Genomic DNA, 16,872 nt, shown 5'->3' with positions numbered 1-16,872 from the left:
GGCAGTGTAGCCAGGCACAAAGATGCAATTTGCTGGTACATTGCAAAGTGATAAGGTACCATCACAATACCATGCCAGTAGCATAGAGTGCTTACTACTTGGCTGGCTGAACACTATTCACCTCACTGAAGCACACTACTGTAAACATGGCCTCAAATAGAATTTTAGAACTGCACTGTTACATGAATTCTATATCCTTGTACTACATAAAAGTATATGACACATATATTCAACATGATCTTGAGATAAATGTTGCATTTCCAGCTACATGTATCTCCATGAGGGGTGTATACTGCTGGTGACACTTGTATCACTACAGCCATCCCAACTCACTCTTGTCAATATCAAAAGTGGTCCGAAAGTTCAGTTACCGGTATTCTTTGCCAGCTTTTTGAACTCACACTCTGGCATTAAGTGTTGTCTCATTTGTCATTCGTATGTTACTAACTGTCCATGTGAATGTCCATGCAAAGCTGCAGTATCTTATATCTTTATTTCAAATAATAATTATCAGGGTTCTGTCAGTTTGCCCTAGCTGCTATATGTTTATGTGCAGGATTTCCTGCAATATGTTAGCAATTTCAGTGCAGCAGGTAATTACTGATAAGGTTGTTTTCATGACAATGTTTTTTTTTACAAGCAGGTAATTACTGATAAGGTTGTTTTCATGACAATGTTTTTTACAAGGCATAACAGATGTGTCTAGGCTTATACAGTAATGTAATATTATAACAGTAATGTAATGGTTGTTGTGTCTCAGTTCCACTGTCAGACCTGATTAATATGTTAAAGTTTGCAGCATACATTTGCAGCTGCAGACTGATCACAATCTGATTCCTCATAAATGATTGGTAAGTTATATCCTGCATCTTAACCTTTTTGGGAAAAACTCTGCTAAGGTTATGCTGAAAGTGGAAGAAAATATCAATCTAGATTTCTGGGTGGACTGCATCAGACTTTAGCCACCTCAGTCTCAACATGTTGAACATTGATGACTGCCCTATATTGAATGCAGCATCCATGAGGTATGTACTGCTGGTGATACTTGTACCACTGGGGCCATCCCAATTCACTCTTGTCAATATCACTTTGATATGATCCCCTTTGCAAATGCTCTGCCTCTGGTAGGAAAACACAGCTTTGTGGAAAGGTGCATGTGTGTGTTCACAAGATTCATCATAGGAAGTATTGGTGCACCTACAGCCACAAAACATCATGTTGGCTCTCCAATTAAAAGGCTTCAAAATACTTGAAAACTGTACATTCATGGATAGAAGTTGCTAAACAAACACAACAAGGTTCAAATACTTTTAGTCCTATAAAACATTCCATACATAGGAGTCACAAAACTTGCATTCTTGGGAAGTTAGCCTATTTTTTTTTCCCCCAGCTGGGCAGAATGTTCCATGTTTGAATTTCAAACATAAAATACTCATTTACCGCACTACATTATGCTTACCTTTCAAAACATAAAAGAATATTGAAATGTGTGAGCATTATGTGAGCATACTTGCAGTCAAAATGGAAAAAGCAGCAATGTCTTTTCTCTGGCAATTGTAAACTGAAATAATTTAATCCTCAAAACTTAGCTGTTATTTCAGACAACTTTCCTTCCAGTTCATTTGTGTATAATATATGGACATCTGCACACTTCTACAACACATAAATATGACACTTAACTTAGTAATATCATGAATCAATAATGCTGCCTAAATCAATATTTCCCTACATTTCAACATTTAGGGCAAAATCCAGTATTAACAACAAAAATTGAACTTGTTTGACTGCTACCCTATGTATCTTGCGTATTTCATACCAATTTTATCGAATTGCACATGACAAGCACTATGATGACAATACCTGGAAAATAAGCAATTTGAGACAAAGCAGACCCATGTGGAAATGGCACGCATCCCAAAGTATCTTTATCATTTTAAACAGTCTCAATGAACATTCAGCCCATAGTAATTATAATTATCTGTAGAGTGATATATTGCCATGACAACAGATTAGCTCATCTCAGCCAAGCTCGTGCTCATATATCACAACCATGATAAGAAATAAAAAAAAAAAAAACATGTACAATTACATACTTCACACCTGTCAACCCTAAAATTCAGCAAACTGGAATCAACTGGGAGAAGATAATGCAAAAATATGAAATTTAACCCATTTCCATTACATTACTATTAGCAGGTAATAATAAAGCAAGAGAAAAACTACTTTCCTCAAAATAAGATAAAATAAAATGAAACAAAATAAGAATGCCTGTATTTCATGGGAGCAGTTTGACAGGTATAATTGTTTTTAAACTCCAAAGATCTACACTATCTCATAGATGTTAATGATTACAGTGATATGAAGCAATTTAGCTTAGTTACAAACAAAATTTTGTTTCATTTTAACCATAGACTTACTACACATGGACATTCACCATTTCATTAATCAATGCATGCTTCTGTCTTTGTCAAATGTGTCACAAAAACATTTTAAACATTCTTCCCGGCTTTAATCTTTTGATCTCTGCAGACAGCAAGCCATGGCAAAACACAATGCAGCTCTGAAAAATATATTAAACTAACTGTGCAGAAGGTAATAACTGTCCTAAATCATGGAAAATGCATGTGCAGTTGTGGTAAATAGTTTACAATCACTGCTCACACATTTTCATTAGCAAAATAGAGGTAATCTTAACTAGAAAGCCAACTTTTTAGCTAATTGATTATGATTCGTAACTGTTCTCATTTTCCACCTTATCCAGAGTAAAAACAAATAGTGAGGGAAGAGGATATGCCTGTCTTACTATTACAGAAAGTCACTGTGAGTGAAAGCAAGCAAACCGGTAATTTCCAATCCAATAGAACATGAAATTAGTCAAGTTCTAAAGTGTGCTGCTTCTTATCATTCAAAGACATTTCCATCTGAAAAGGCACACCAGCCAAATAAGACTGGAATTAGAGAAACAAGTTGTTTTGTCAGTTAGATACATCTTTATGCAATTATCATTTTTGAGACATCTGTATGTACATCTGTAGGCCTACTCATTAAAGGGATCGTATAGTTTTGGTCGAGACCTAATTTCACGTTTCTAGCATTTTTTGGTGAGATAATGAGAAACCTCTAATGAAATATGAAAAAGTATGTAATTCTATGAGGAATTCAATGTTTATGATGAAAATTGGTTTTGAAATGGCTGAGATATCCAAATGATAAGAACGATTCTAATAAAGTGTGGGATCCACACTTTATCACGATCCCTTTGTTTTACTTTGGTTTTGGATGCTTCAGTCATTCCAAACCCGATTTTCATCAAGTAAACCTTGAATTCCTCTTAAAATGGTATGCTCTGTATTATATCATAAGTGTTTTCTTGGTATCTCACAAAAAGTTAAAAGCCCAATTCTCATCTCCACCAATACTGTACCATCCCTTTAAGATGTGCATAATCAGGCGGCAGTGGATCTTGTACTTCGAGGTGGTTAGATTCATTGAAAGTCCATTCGTTAGTAGGTCCATGATTTCAACAAATGCAAGAATTACCTTTTTTTTTAATAACAGACATGTTTATTATTTAACACAAATTAAATGTTTTGGGGCATCTGGTCTAAGCTTTTGAAAATCATGAATGCTTTCTCTCACATTACTACTATATTAGATCAGCTCAACTTCAGTTGGTGGATCCTCCAAGTCACATACATGTACAATTGTATGTTAACATTTAAATAGTCTCATAAAGTCATTCATATTCTTATTGCTGTTGTTCTCATCACTCCCCATCTCCCATGAGTACCATTTTAGTAATATGGATCTCACAAGGTAGCCTGAATAGATAATAATGATAATGATGATGACAATAATAAGAGTAGCCTCTTTAGTTTAAGTTGCCACTGCTCTCCCAGAGGGCCCTGCCATTATTATAAGCATTGCCTGCCAGGTGCCCATTTATACACCTGAGTTGAGAGGAATATAGTGGGTAAAAACATCTGGTCCAGAGACGAAAGCACTGGGCAGGAATTGAATTTGGGTCTTCTGATTGGGAATGAGAGTCTTCACCACAATGACACGGTGCCCCCATAAATGTATACCAGTACCACAGACAAACTGACAGTTTGAGAACTTATGAATGATTGGATGTATCATGGAGCTACTCTCTACGGATATATCATGGATGTATCATGGAGCAACTCTCTATGGATATATCATTCAGATTATGATGTACATCTTTTTACAAATGGCATAATAATGAAGACAACACATTTCAGAAGGGTTTGATTTAACTTGAATGCATATATCTCAGCAAAGCTCGAACACAAGTAACAGTAGCTTCAGTGCCACAGGAACAAACTCTCCATTCCACACTAAGAAGTGACATTTCCTAGTTTGGATGCTGTGCTTATTTCTAGGAGGAATCTGTGTTGCTCAACAGCAGTCAAGTGCTGTTTGTGCACTTGATACTCACTGAAAGAGGATGATGTAGAAAGACGATGATAGTCCAGTTGTTTAAAGGATGAGTTCACCTTGATATATGTGTGGATTTGGTGAATGCTGTAACCACATTGATAGAACACATCAGTGAAAGTTTGAGGAAAATCAGACAATCCATTCAAAAGTTATGAATTTTTGAATTTCCTGTGCTGCCATCACTGGATGAGAAGACTAACTACATTTTCTAATGTCGCATGCGTAGAACAATACAAAGAAAATATACAGAGATTTTGAACCACAAAATAACACTTTTTTCCTTTTTTTTTGTGTGGAAAGTACTCATTTCTTGGACTTGTTACTGGTGCACAAATGTTGAGGGTAATATCATCCCCCCCCCCCTGCCTTCAAAAAGAGGCAAGTGCTCTTTTACTATGCTTGTACACGTAAGGAAAGTGAAAATACAATTTGTATGTTGAATAAGTTACATTTTCTTTATCATTTCATGTTTTCATTCTATGCAAGTAACATCACAAACTTAAGTACATATGTAGTCTTCACATCCAGCAATGGTAGCAATGAAACTTCAAAAATTCATAACTTTTTAACAGATTGTCAAATTTTTCTCAAACTTTCACTAATATGTTTTACTTGTATTGCTGCAATCACTCAATCCACACTGATATACTAAGGTTAACTTGTCCTTTAACCTTATAAACTCTTCACTCTTGAACACAATAATTACACAAAATGTTATTCTAAACAATTTTGTGCTCAGTAAAAATATCCTACAGTAGATATCCTGCAAAAAAAAAAAAAAAAAATCTATTTCTTCAATAAGCAACATGTCATATCAAAGTCTTTCCTTTGAGAATGGATATGCACTGAAATGCTTTAATATATTTCATGTCACCTTTTAATTGCACATATCTCAGTGATGATTTCTTAATTATGTGTATAGCTCTTGAAAACCCTCCAGAATTGAGGGATATATTATAACCTTAATATATGTGTGAAGTATATTGCTAGGTTATATGCACGCAAAAGAAAGTAGACGTTGACTCAGTGGCTGCAATTACCGGACTGACTTTATTTCAGTCTATGTACATCTTTTATACAGTGAGTTCCATGGGAACGGAAGGGGTTGTGGTCAGCAGTGGTCAGTAAGGAATGCATCCAGTCTAACCACTGGCGTCTTACAGCAGATAAGAGAAAGATGATAGATAGTGTGGCATAGGAAGAACAGAGAGTTACTGTTATCAGAGAGGAGAGAAAACAGGGCTGGAAGTAGAGAGGGTGAGAGCAAGAGCGGAAATGATAGTATAGTAGTCTCAACCTCAGACTTACATAAGATCAGTTTATCACACTCCTCCCCCTTAGAATTGTTTTTGGTTTTTCCAAAAATGGTTCTCATCAATTAACACAACATTATTTAACCCAAAAGTGAAATCTTAATTCTTTTGAATATCAGTATCTTATTTGAATATTATCTAAACACTTCCAAATGCCTAACATTTCCAGATACATTATCTAATCAATTCGGTCTGTTCGACTTATTTTGCAGTTTGTTATATTCTGAAGTCACCTTTCTTATATTCAGGGAGGTATAACTGTGTGTGTGTACCACGTCAAATGTATCAACACACGAAAACCAAAATTATAATGTCCAAATGAACTGTCCATTTGAGTTCAGCTGTGAAACAAGGAGTTACAAAATCATGCTTTCTTAACTTTGAACTTAATTTCAACCTTGAATTGTCCGAAGTGTCCGGCATTTTTACAAGTGTTATTTACAACTGCCTCCTCAATGTGGTATTGGCTCCCCAAAGCGTTCAGGGTATTTTCGCTGGCGGTTAGACCTGCGAAGTGCTGGTGCTTCGTCATCATGGTCTTGTTGTGCATTGTTGTTCCCCTCCCCACGTGGATGAGGAAGGAACACATCCGCGGTCACATCGTCGTTGTCATAGCGACGTCGGATGTGCTCGATGTGTCGCCTGCAGATGCGATCATCTGCCAGCCTCAGCGTATATTGGACACCGTCGATAGAGATGACTTCGCCTGACATCCACTGCGGACCGCTGGCGAAGTTTTTCACGTACACGCGATCTCCGATGCAAAAATCGCGAGCTTTAGCACGCTGATCGTGCTTCTGTTTCTGATCATGTTGCTTTCGCTGAACGCGCTCCTCCATGTTGGGTTTCACACAATCAAATCGCGAACGGGGAATGCGATTGAAGAGAAGTTGCGCAGGAGGGGTCCCGGTTGTTGGATGAGGTGTGATGCGGTATGCCATCAGAAATCGCGACAACTTCGTTTCGATTGTGCCGTTGGTCATGCGCTTCATTGCAGCTTTAAAGGACTGCACTGCTCTTTCTGCCAGCCCATTTGATGATGGATGAAAAGGTGCAGTGCGAACATGACGGATTCCATTCAGCTGTAGAAATTGCTGAAATTCGTCGCTTGTGAACACGCTTCCATTGTCGGTGACAATAAGCTCTGGCAGGCCATGTATCGCGAAGGTTTCGCGTAGCTTCTCAATTGTGATTGAGCTGGTTGCCTTGTAGACTGGAAAGATATCCATCCATTTCGAATGCGAATCTACCAACACAAGAAACATACGGCCCATGAATGGCCCTGCATAATCCAAGTGAATTCGCGACCATGGCTTTCGTGGCCACTCCCATGGATGAAGTGGTGCTGCTGGCGGCAACTTCCGAGATTGCTGACACTCCTTGCAATTTTTCACTTTGCTCTCCAGGTCACCATCCATCCCAGGCCACCAGAAATAACTGCGAGCGAGCGATTTCATTCGCGAGATCCCGGGATGAGCTTCATGCAGCTCCTCAGTGAGCTGATTTCTCCCTTGTGGAGGTATCACAACACGTGCTCCCCACATGATGCAGCCATCATACACACACAACTCATCCCGCCTCCTGAAATAAGGCGAAATTTCCTCATCACACTTTAACGGCCATCCACGAAGAACATATTCGCGCACTCGCGACAAAATTGGATCCTTCGCGGTCCACTGCCTGATCGATGTCGGTGTGACGGGTGTCGACTCCAGGTGTTGCATAACTAGCACGTAGTCTGCTGGTTTGGGGATGCGCATACTAGGGTCCAGCTTTAGCCGTGCTAGCCAGTTCCTCCCCAGTAAATTCGGCCCATCACCTTCGACAACTAGCAAAGGAAGTTCCAGGACCTGGGCATCATGCCTCACATTCACTTTGCATGCGCCCACTACCGGTATTTTGTCCCCTGTGTAAGTTCTTAACACCACATCAGACTGTGACAGCTGGGGTTGATGTTTCCATGCCCGATAAGTTGCCTCGCTCACTATCGATAGGGTAGCTCCTGTATCGATCTCCATCACAGTGTTATTATGTGAAATCCCCAACTCGAGCAACATCGGAGCCTCCTTTTTTGGCGATGCCTGCGCCTTGTGCATGAAGTACTCTAGCTCCTCCATGTTGTGCCTGGGTGGTGTCGACTGTTCCGCGCTAATCTCAGCTAGGAACTGCGTTTGGACCTCCGTCCTCTGCCCGGAATTAGTCTTGCTCCGGCAGACTTTTGCAAAGTGTCCACGCTTTCCGCAATTATGGCAAGTGGCGTCGACTGCCTTGCACTTGCCCTTCTCGTGCCCCTGTCCACAGCGATAGCACGAGTTGCGATGTTGAGCTCCGGTTTTGTTCTTTTTGTGATCTGTCTGCTGCCTGAACACTTTGTTTGTAGCACCATTCTCGCGTAGAGCCTGTGTTGATTGCAGATCACACACATTTCTTTCTGCCATCTCCACACTTGTCGCAATGTCAACGGCCTTGGCGAGATCAAGTTTCTTCTCAGCTAGAAGAATACGTTGGATCCGATCATGTCTGATGCCGCAGACTAATCGATCGCGAATCATCTCCCCTAGAGTAGAACCATAATTGCAGTGCTCTGCCATTGACTTTAGTGCAGCTATGAATTCACTGATTGTTTCTGAGTCTTTTCGGAAACGGCTGTTGAACTTGCACCGTTCAACAATCTCACTTGGTGCTGGGGTGTAATGCTCCGTCATTACCTGGACAAGTTCAGCATACTTCTTGTCCGCTGGCTTGGCTGGAGAAACGAGACTGCGGAGAAGGCTGTAAGCTGCCGGCCCGATGACAGTCAGCAATGTAGCTTTCCTCTTCTCCTCTGCTTCAATCCCATTTGCTTTGAAATACAGGTCCAATCTCTCTATGTATTGGCACCAGTCGATTCCCTCTCGGAATTCTTCGATATTTCCTACCAAACCAGCCATTTTACAGAAGTTTAATCCTCGTCGCCAGTATTATAACCTTAATATATGTGTGAAGTATATTGCTAGGTTATATGCACGCAAAAGAAAGTAGACGTTGACTCAGTGGCTGCAATTACCGGACTGACTTTATTTCAGTCTATGTACATCTTTTATACAGTGAGTTCCATGGGAACGGAAGGGGTTGTGGTCAGCAGTGGTCAGTAAGGAATGCATCCAGTCTAACCACTGGCGTCTTACAGCAGATAAGAGAAAGATGATAGATAGTGTGGCATAGGAAGAACAGAGAGTTACTGTTATCAGAGAGGAGAGAAAACAGGGCTGGAAGTAGAGAGGGTGAGAGCAAGAGCGGAAATGATAGTATAGTAGTCTCAACCTCAGACTTACATAAGATCAGTTTATCACAGGATATTTCTTTGTTATCATTGCTAAAACTAAAAAGTATTTGGAACTGGAATCTTTGTACAACAGTAATTAAGTCAACTTGATATCTAATCTGTACCTGATCTGATTCTGTATCAATTATCAACACTTTTATTGAATAGTTGATATGATGTATAAATTATAGTACAGAAGCAATGGTGACCACCTACATGTACTTCAACATGCAACACGTAAGAGATATGGGTCCCTAGTGAAACAGTTATTGATTTTTAACACAGCGGTTTGGCCTGGCATAATTATTCACCTTGTCACTCTACACCATGTCTCCATTGGACAGGAATAACACTATGGTTGTGTGTCAGGTATTGATTGTGCAACTGTGCTTAGACACTTCTTATATCATGTTAAATGGGACCTTCATGTGCAATGGCACAATTTTCTCCTTCTCTGCCCTATTTCTACTATTTCATGAATAAAAATTTAATGTATACCTCAAATGAATCCTTGATAATTGAAAATGAGTTGAATGTTAGCAGTGTAAAGCTAAACTCTTACCTTCTTTTAAGAAAAGTTCGCATAAACAGTTAGTTCACGTTGCTTTATGTCATAGGGAAATATGAGAACTCCAGTCTATTTTAATTTCTAATAACACAAATAATGCACAGGTGATTCGTTAGTGAAGATACAGTTCACTTGCTGATATTTACAATGGTGTAACATGCACAAGACACAGCTGAGTGCATGTTGCATGGCACTGTGAATACCCGAGAGTGAACTGCATCTCCACTAACGTAACTTACTTACAACTGTGGGTTATTTGTTGTATAAAATGGGTCTATGAACTATTTTTCACTTATCAATCTCTATTGGAGAATACCAGTCAGCTACATTTAGAACTTGCTCAAAATCCAAGACGTCCGAAGAAATGTACCAAACACAAACTAAGAAAATGTTTACCCACTTGTGATGTCAGTGAGCATAATTACAGTGTACAGTAAGCCATCTAAATACTCACAATGTCATATATTTGAGCAATGATATCTCTGAGCCGTTGTTAGTACCAGTCATTAGTATCAGTCACTGGTAAAAACTTTGCCTGCTGGCCATGTTAGGCAAAACGAAAGACTGGTAACCTGATTGCTCTCAGCCAGTCATTTGATTGGGATCCGTATCACCATTTTATACAAAAGATAAAAACTGTAGTATATGGTGAATTTTCATCATCGGTCCAACAGTGCTATAAATATCTATGAGATAATTTGTATGTGCTTTGACATTTCTAAAGGGCACTGCTATCTACACAAACTGTATATGTAAGTGTGTAGAATATTGTAGAATGTCAACCTCTCTCAGTAAAAGATATCACTGTTAAAGGGGACATTTTGGTATCATGTTAAGAGCTTGAGTCCATACAAAACTCCACAGCCTTCCTGTATCATAAATTCAAATTAACACTTTTACTTCTGAGCTGCATGCAGACTTTGTTAAGCATTTAAGTTCTAACTGGGAGTTCACAATTAACAACATGACAAATGCCTTACTGTTCAACTCCAAAATATATTGTTTCTTCAACTTCGCTCAATTCTACTGATGTGCGGGTTTGACAGCATAACTTTCAGTGAAGAGGACACTTAGTTCAACAAATTTTCTTCCAAGCATACCAATTCCATATAGTTACTATACTGTACCTGTCTTGAAAGAAGCAGGTCTGAGAGCAGGGATGACAAGGGAATTAACTTTGACAGAAAATAACAGAATAAACCCTTCTCGACTGTCTCCTCACACGCAGCATGCTCATTTCAGAGCAGTGGTCAGATTATATCAGGTCCTAATTTTGGTTGTTGATTTTTCTTTTGTTCCATGGTATGATATAGACCCAATAATAATGATAGTGATAGTAATGATAATAATAACAATAACAATACATTGTACATTGCACATTTTCCATCATGCAAACGTACATGTTCAAATGTGCTTTACTACTAGATTATTAAAATTAAAGACTCAAACGACTGATATATTTTTTTCCTATCTCAGAAATAACATTAATAATTACTGTTATAGGGAGGATGTCTGTACAAAAAGTGCACACATTAATAGTGTTTGTTCTAGTTGTAAATGTTGGTATATAATGTATTACGTTGTGATGGTGTTTGGATCGTGTTTGTTCCACTTTGTGTCCTGTCTTTGTGTGTACTGTACATGAATGTATTATGTACATGAATATAAGTGTTTGATATCAAATGCACCAAGAATTTCCATGGTGAACAAGTTAATCAATGAAGGCAATATATGAAATCAACAAAAATGAAGTGAAATTAGACAGGTAGCAAGAAATTGACTAGTTAAACATGACTTTCCAAACATGGCATATACTGTATACTATTGGGGCCTCACAACAGCTCTTCAACACAATCATGTATGATGCTGCTACAGTAGATGTAAATGCAAGCTCACAGACACCAAACTGTGATTTTAATCAAATCTGCTTGAGGGAATTAACTTTTTCTATCGTGAAGGATGGGACACAATATGCAACTTAATTGTGTTACCTTGTAACAGAATGTCTCATCACATTTGTTTTAATTCTGTTTTGTTTTTAGGTAAATTCATTATGCATTAATCATGTGAGGAATACACCCATAGGCCTACTCACAAACCCCATCATAAATGTGCTGCCGATTTTTCTTTACTCGCTGAATACAATGTCACACATGTAAATGAGGCATAGTATCTGCATTTGTTTCTTTTCTGATTCAATATGTATTTACAGACATCAGTGGTAGACCGTCCCTCATTTGGTTTCCTCTTCAGTATGGCTGGACGTTACCCTGCTTACCAGTGATTTCATGATTACATAATATATATTTAGCATCTGCCCTAGGCTATCTTGAACTTCATGCACTCTGACATTAGCAACATCATAAAAAATAAGACTTCCGATATTGCTCATTATGTGACCCGCCACAAGAAAACGATCTGAAAGTCGAGGGAGGTCAATTTTCTGAAAATGACATGACATTATTCCCTTACTCTCCCACTTTAATTTCAGATATAAACACGACTCATAAAAGTTCTCTGTTGCAGAGATATTGATGATTTTATGAGAGCATGTTACGTGGTCTAGGAGATCAGAGTTACGAGGAAACCACCTTCACAGTTTTCTTTCCGACGCAATCGTGATCAAGGGGAGGTAAGACAGTTTTCACCTTTTGACAATAGCAGGTCCGCTCATAACAACCTCCACAATGTTCATTCAAAATAAGCGCCAGCGGTCTATGCACATCCAATCAACAGGCAGGATGCCATGCACTGACCAATAAGAGCACTCCCTCGTTGTTAGGGGCGGAGTCTATCTGCAGCGCTAAATCCAAAGCTTCGGACACGTTTCTGTTCCGTTGAAAGATGGAAAATCATGGCCCAGAAAAATGCTGATTTCTTGCCTTTCCTTTAATCATTTACCTTCGAAATTTTGGCAAATGATAGACAAAACATTAGACTACAACATTATACCAACAACAAAAACTTGACGGTTTTGACTAATTTTGATGATCTGACTTCAAACTCGATTTTCTCAGCTCAGCCTTTTGTTGTGGCAGGTCACATCTACGGTATAACACTACTTCAATCCATAAGGGGAAATGCAGAATAAATGATAGTTTGGGGAAATTTTGATAAAAAGACTAGGCCCTAATATTAAAAAAAGAAGAATGCAAATATTGCCCTTTTTTGAAAAATTATGCATTAACATGAACTCAATGAAGCATTGAATTGACAAGAGCACAAAATGCATCTTATACCACTGAATTCAGTATGTTAATAAGAAAATACAACTTTTTATGAGAAAAAGCAGATTCTCACAATGACCCGTTTTCTATGCACATCCAAAATATACATGTATCCATTTTTTTTTTTTTTTTGCATCGCTGACAATCTCCCCTAATTTGTATTGATGGTACAGTCCTCAATCCACACACATTACGCAATCTGTGTCTACTGTGGTGTAGTCCTTAGGCTCAAGATCAATAAAGTATTGAAAACATTGTCAAGGGAAATAAAAAATGTCACATTTGGAGAGAATTCCCCTTAAGAGACCTCATTTTCTGACATATATTCGCCCTATGGACCATTTTCATATACGTATATTACATATATAAATATAATATACAAACACACAATTTTATGTACTGCAGTGTCTTTATCGGAGGGGTGAACAGTTCTTAGTGACCCATGGATTGACCTTATGATCTGCAAAAGATCAGAAATCATTTCAGAATTTAGGCCTCTGCTGTCTTCATTGAGAGTCCATTTAACTCTGGGACCAACCAAGATTGCTCTTAATTCTCTGAACATATTCCTGGAAATAGAATGAAATATAGTTACAATATAATTCATAATATATAATAAATACAAAAAATGAACAAAAAATATCTTCTCCAATTCTGCCCACTGCCTAGCAAGTTTCATTGCTACACTCAAACAAAGGACTCTAAAAGAGAAAACTTGGTTTGCTCCATCATCAAATTAGATCTCCTAACATCATGATTATATCAGATCCACTAGTCCACTTTCATAAATCTGGGCATTTTATATAAATATAGGTCTACTCCTTGGAGTACTAAATTTTCCTCTAAAGACATTAAAACTCACCTGTCTACCAGCAGTCCCCCAGCCATAGAGCCTATGAGAATACTAAGAGATTGGGCAAGAAATGCCCAACTCATTTCGATCAAGGTGCTCCCGGTTTGGCAACCTAAATCTTCTAGGGTAGGGCCGAGTAAGGCAACACACATCCCAAAACTTCCGAATACACTGCAATAGGTGATAGTCGACAGTAAGTTTGCCTTGAACAGCGATTTGGCGGTGTGCACTTCTGTTTTTTTGTCGCCGCCGGTAGGTGAATCTGGTCCATCAACGTCCTCTGAAGTCCCATCCTGATAGGTGGAAAGTCCATCGTCACTGTAGTTTCCAGTGGTTTTTGTCGTGTTCGTCATCATGAAGTAAAGCACGATATTTCTTCTCGCCGCATCAAACTGAAGTATATGACACCACCTCTGGACGCGTCTACCGGTCTGATACGGACCAGTCAAACAACACAATTCACGCCCCCGCCGCACCGACTCGGGGAATAAGTGACATCTGTACTGAATCGATTTAACAATCACTTGCTTTTCCTCGCAACGTCCCCCATAAATTGCCGTTGAGTCAGACCATCAACTTCACGGACACGCTGGAAACACGAAGGACATGGATAAAACTTGGAGTTAAACATTTACCGACTCGAGCACTCACACCAGTCTGTGTTGATCAACCTTACACACACACCGCAATCATACAGCTACAATGCAATCGTTATAATTCTCGCACTACCAAGGAGCAAGTGATATAGCTGCGATTAGCGAGGTAGGGAAAAACACAAAAGCGACACAACACGCATCCACTGGGCTGTGCACCGCTTGACAGAAAAAAAAAAAAAATCTCACGCACCAGGCAAGCCCACGTATCGTTAATACCAAGTCGAGCAAGGATAGCTTGCGGGAACCAGTGGCGCCATGTCGCTGATAGGCGTGGGATTTACCTCAAGCTCATGATTGCATGCTGCTCCGCAAATATTGCTTGAAATCCTGATACGCGTCAAAACCTTCGTTTTGATTGGTTGTTTGGTTGTTGTTTTGACTTTTATTTGTCGGTAAGGGGGGGGGGGGGAAGGCAATAAATTTGCAATAATGCCAATATCAGTACATATATCAAAGATCATCTGATTGTAGATTGCTTGTTGTTCCAAAAACAAACAAACAAAGAAATCATGGGGGTATAAGGAGTAAATCAGTTGCCCTCAAGAGTCATTTGTTTATATGTGCTTTCTAGTAGGATTGTACAGAATGTAATTTCTTATCATTTATCAGTTCCATTTGCTTTCATGTACATGTGTGTGTAATGATTTTTGTATTTCATAATTCACGTTTTCTCACTGCGCCTTGAGCACATTAGTCATGCGGAATTGGCGCATATTAAGTCCCCTGTATTATATATTTATATATACGTGTATATACACACTCAGCAAAAACGGAAAGTAAACACTTTTTCGAGTTCATATTTTTCCATAGGAGATTTTGATGAAAATCTATTTACAGCCCGACCTCTCCTATCTGGACATGTCGGACAGGCGCTCATCCGGATAAGGGATTCGGCCGGATATGAAGACTCAATTTTTAATGCACGCAATGGTAGCTATAGGCCCTCAATTTTGCATGAACGTGACTGTCACGTCCTCGTCAGCTGGTCTGCATTCAGAATTTTCTGATCATTTGCTCAAAGAACGATCGCCTGTACTGTGAACCCCTGATTTTAATGATTTTTTTTTTTTGTCCACGTTCTTCCTGAGATCACAAGGGTAGTGAATATCTGATTGCAAGTTATTTAGATGACAATTTGATTGGAATGTATGCTAATTATGTTGAGAATAATATATAATTCATGTGAGTTTGTGTAGGGATTCTGTCCGACTTTAGAATCCCCCTTTCCCCTGTAATTATTCGATTGGAAAAAAAAAAATCAAGTCGAGATCGCGTCCGGATAATGGAGAGATCCGGATAGAGGGAGGCCGGATAGGAGAGGTCGGACTGTATGTACCATATCAAAGGTAGTGGCCATCAACCTAGTAGGGTAATACAATGAAAAACTTTACAAATGAGTGAACACAGTCGTTTTTGTCCTCCAAGGTACAAACGTAAGAATGGGAAAAATTGATATGTTGTCTTCCATTTGTAAATGTCCTTCAAGATAACAATGATAACAAAAGACTATGCAGTCTAACACAATGAGAGACATGACTGATAAAGCAAAATTAATTTCCGTTTTTTTTTTATTACTTTAGAATCTCCAACAAAAACAAAGTTGGAAACTAAAGGGGGAAAATAAGAATTTCTGTCAACTCAATATTCAAAATGACATAGGGAGTAATTAGCACAGAGATGATGAAATGAACAGATTCCTTTTTGTAGTTCATTCTTTATTTCGTAATTTAAGATTTCACGAGACAAATTCAAGAGCCAAATAGTATTTACATTTTTCCGAACTTGAAAAAAAATTCTACCGTTTTTTCTTAATATTGCCTCTTCTCTTATTTCATTTGATTTTGGATTAAAGAGAATATTCTTCATTTTTCTCCAAGATTTTAGCCTTTATTCATCTTTTGGCTGCAAATATATTGCAAAGATCATGGGCTTATTTTGCAACTTAATTCATGTTACTTATTGTGTTAAAATAGTCCTTTGTTCTAATTGTTATATAGAAGAACACTTCCGCATGAATGACAACTTGTTTATTTTTGCAGTTTTTACTTTTGTGTCTTAGAAGAGGAAATAGAACAAAGGCGTTCACTCATTTTCAAAGTTTCCTTTTTTATTGACCTATACCAGGTTGATAGCTAATGAAATGACCTTTAACATGGTATATAAAACATGAACTTTTAGACAAATATTCATGAGAAATATAGAGTTAAAAAGTGTTTACTTTTTTGAGTGTAAATATTAGATGACAAAGTAAAGAAGCAATGCATTTTCACGCCAAACAGTAATATCTATTTATACCAAATTTTTGACACATGAATAGGCCTACGTCTTCTTCAGGGTTGACATGAATGATAGGTAACCTCCCGCTCATGATTGTATGTTTATACTCCCCAAATATGGTTTTAAATCCCAATACGGGTGTAAGTTTAATAACCAATATTTATATAGCGCCTTTTTCTTTACAGACTCAAAGCGCTTCAACAATTTTAACAC

General features: G+C 38.4%; 2 protein-coding genes across 2 annotated transcripts in view; both read right to left on the bottom strand.

Annotated features, from left to right (window-relative positions):
* LOC140240658 (major facilitator superfamily domain-containing protein 4A-like) overlaps positions 1-14,082 on the bottom strand; it is a 103,323-nt gene extending 89,241 nt beyond the window's left edge. The window contains exon 1 of the mRNA XM_072320415.1: positions 13,736-14,082. Coding sequence (XP_072176516.1) covers positions 13,736-14,082 — 347 coding nt within the window. The remainder of the gene's footprint in view (positions 1-13,735) is intronic.
* Positions 1-16,872, bottom strand: part of LOC140246225 (mitochondrial 10-formyltetrahydrofolate dehydrogenase-like) — a 647,794-nt gene that overhangs the window by 530,082 nt on the left and 100,840 nt on the right. The gene's annotated exons all lie outside the window — the stretch shown is intronic.

This window comes from Diadema setosum, chromosome 2 (genome assembly GCF_964275005.1).
Source record: "Diadema setosum chromosome 2, eeDiaSeto1, whole genome shotgun sequence".
Taxonomy (NCBI): domain Eukaryota; kingdom Metazoa; phylum Echinodermata; class Echinoidea; order Diadematoida; family Diadematidae; genus Diadema; species Diadema setosum.
This window is presented reverse-complemented; position numbering and strand designations above follow the sequence as displayed.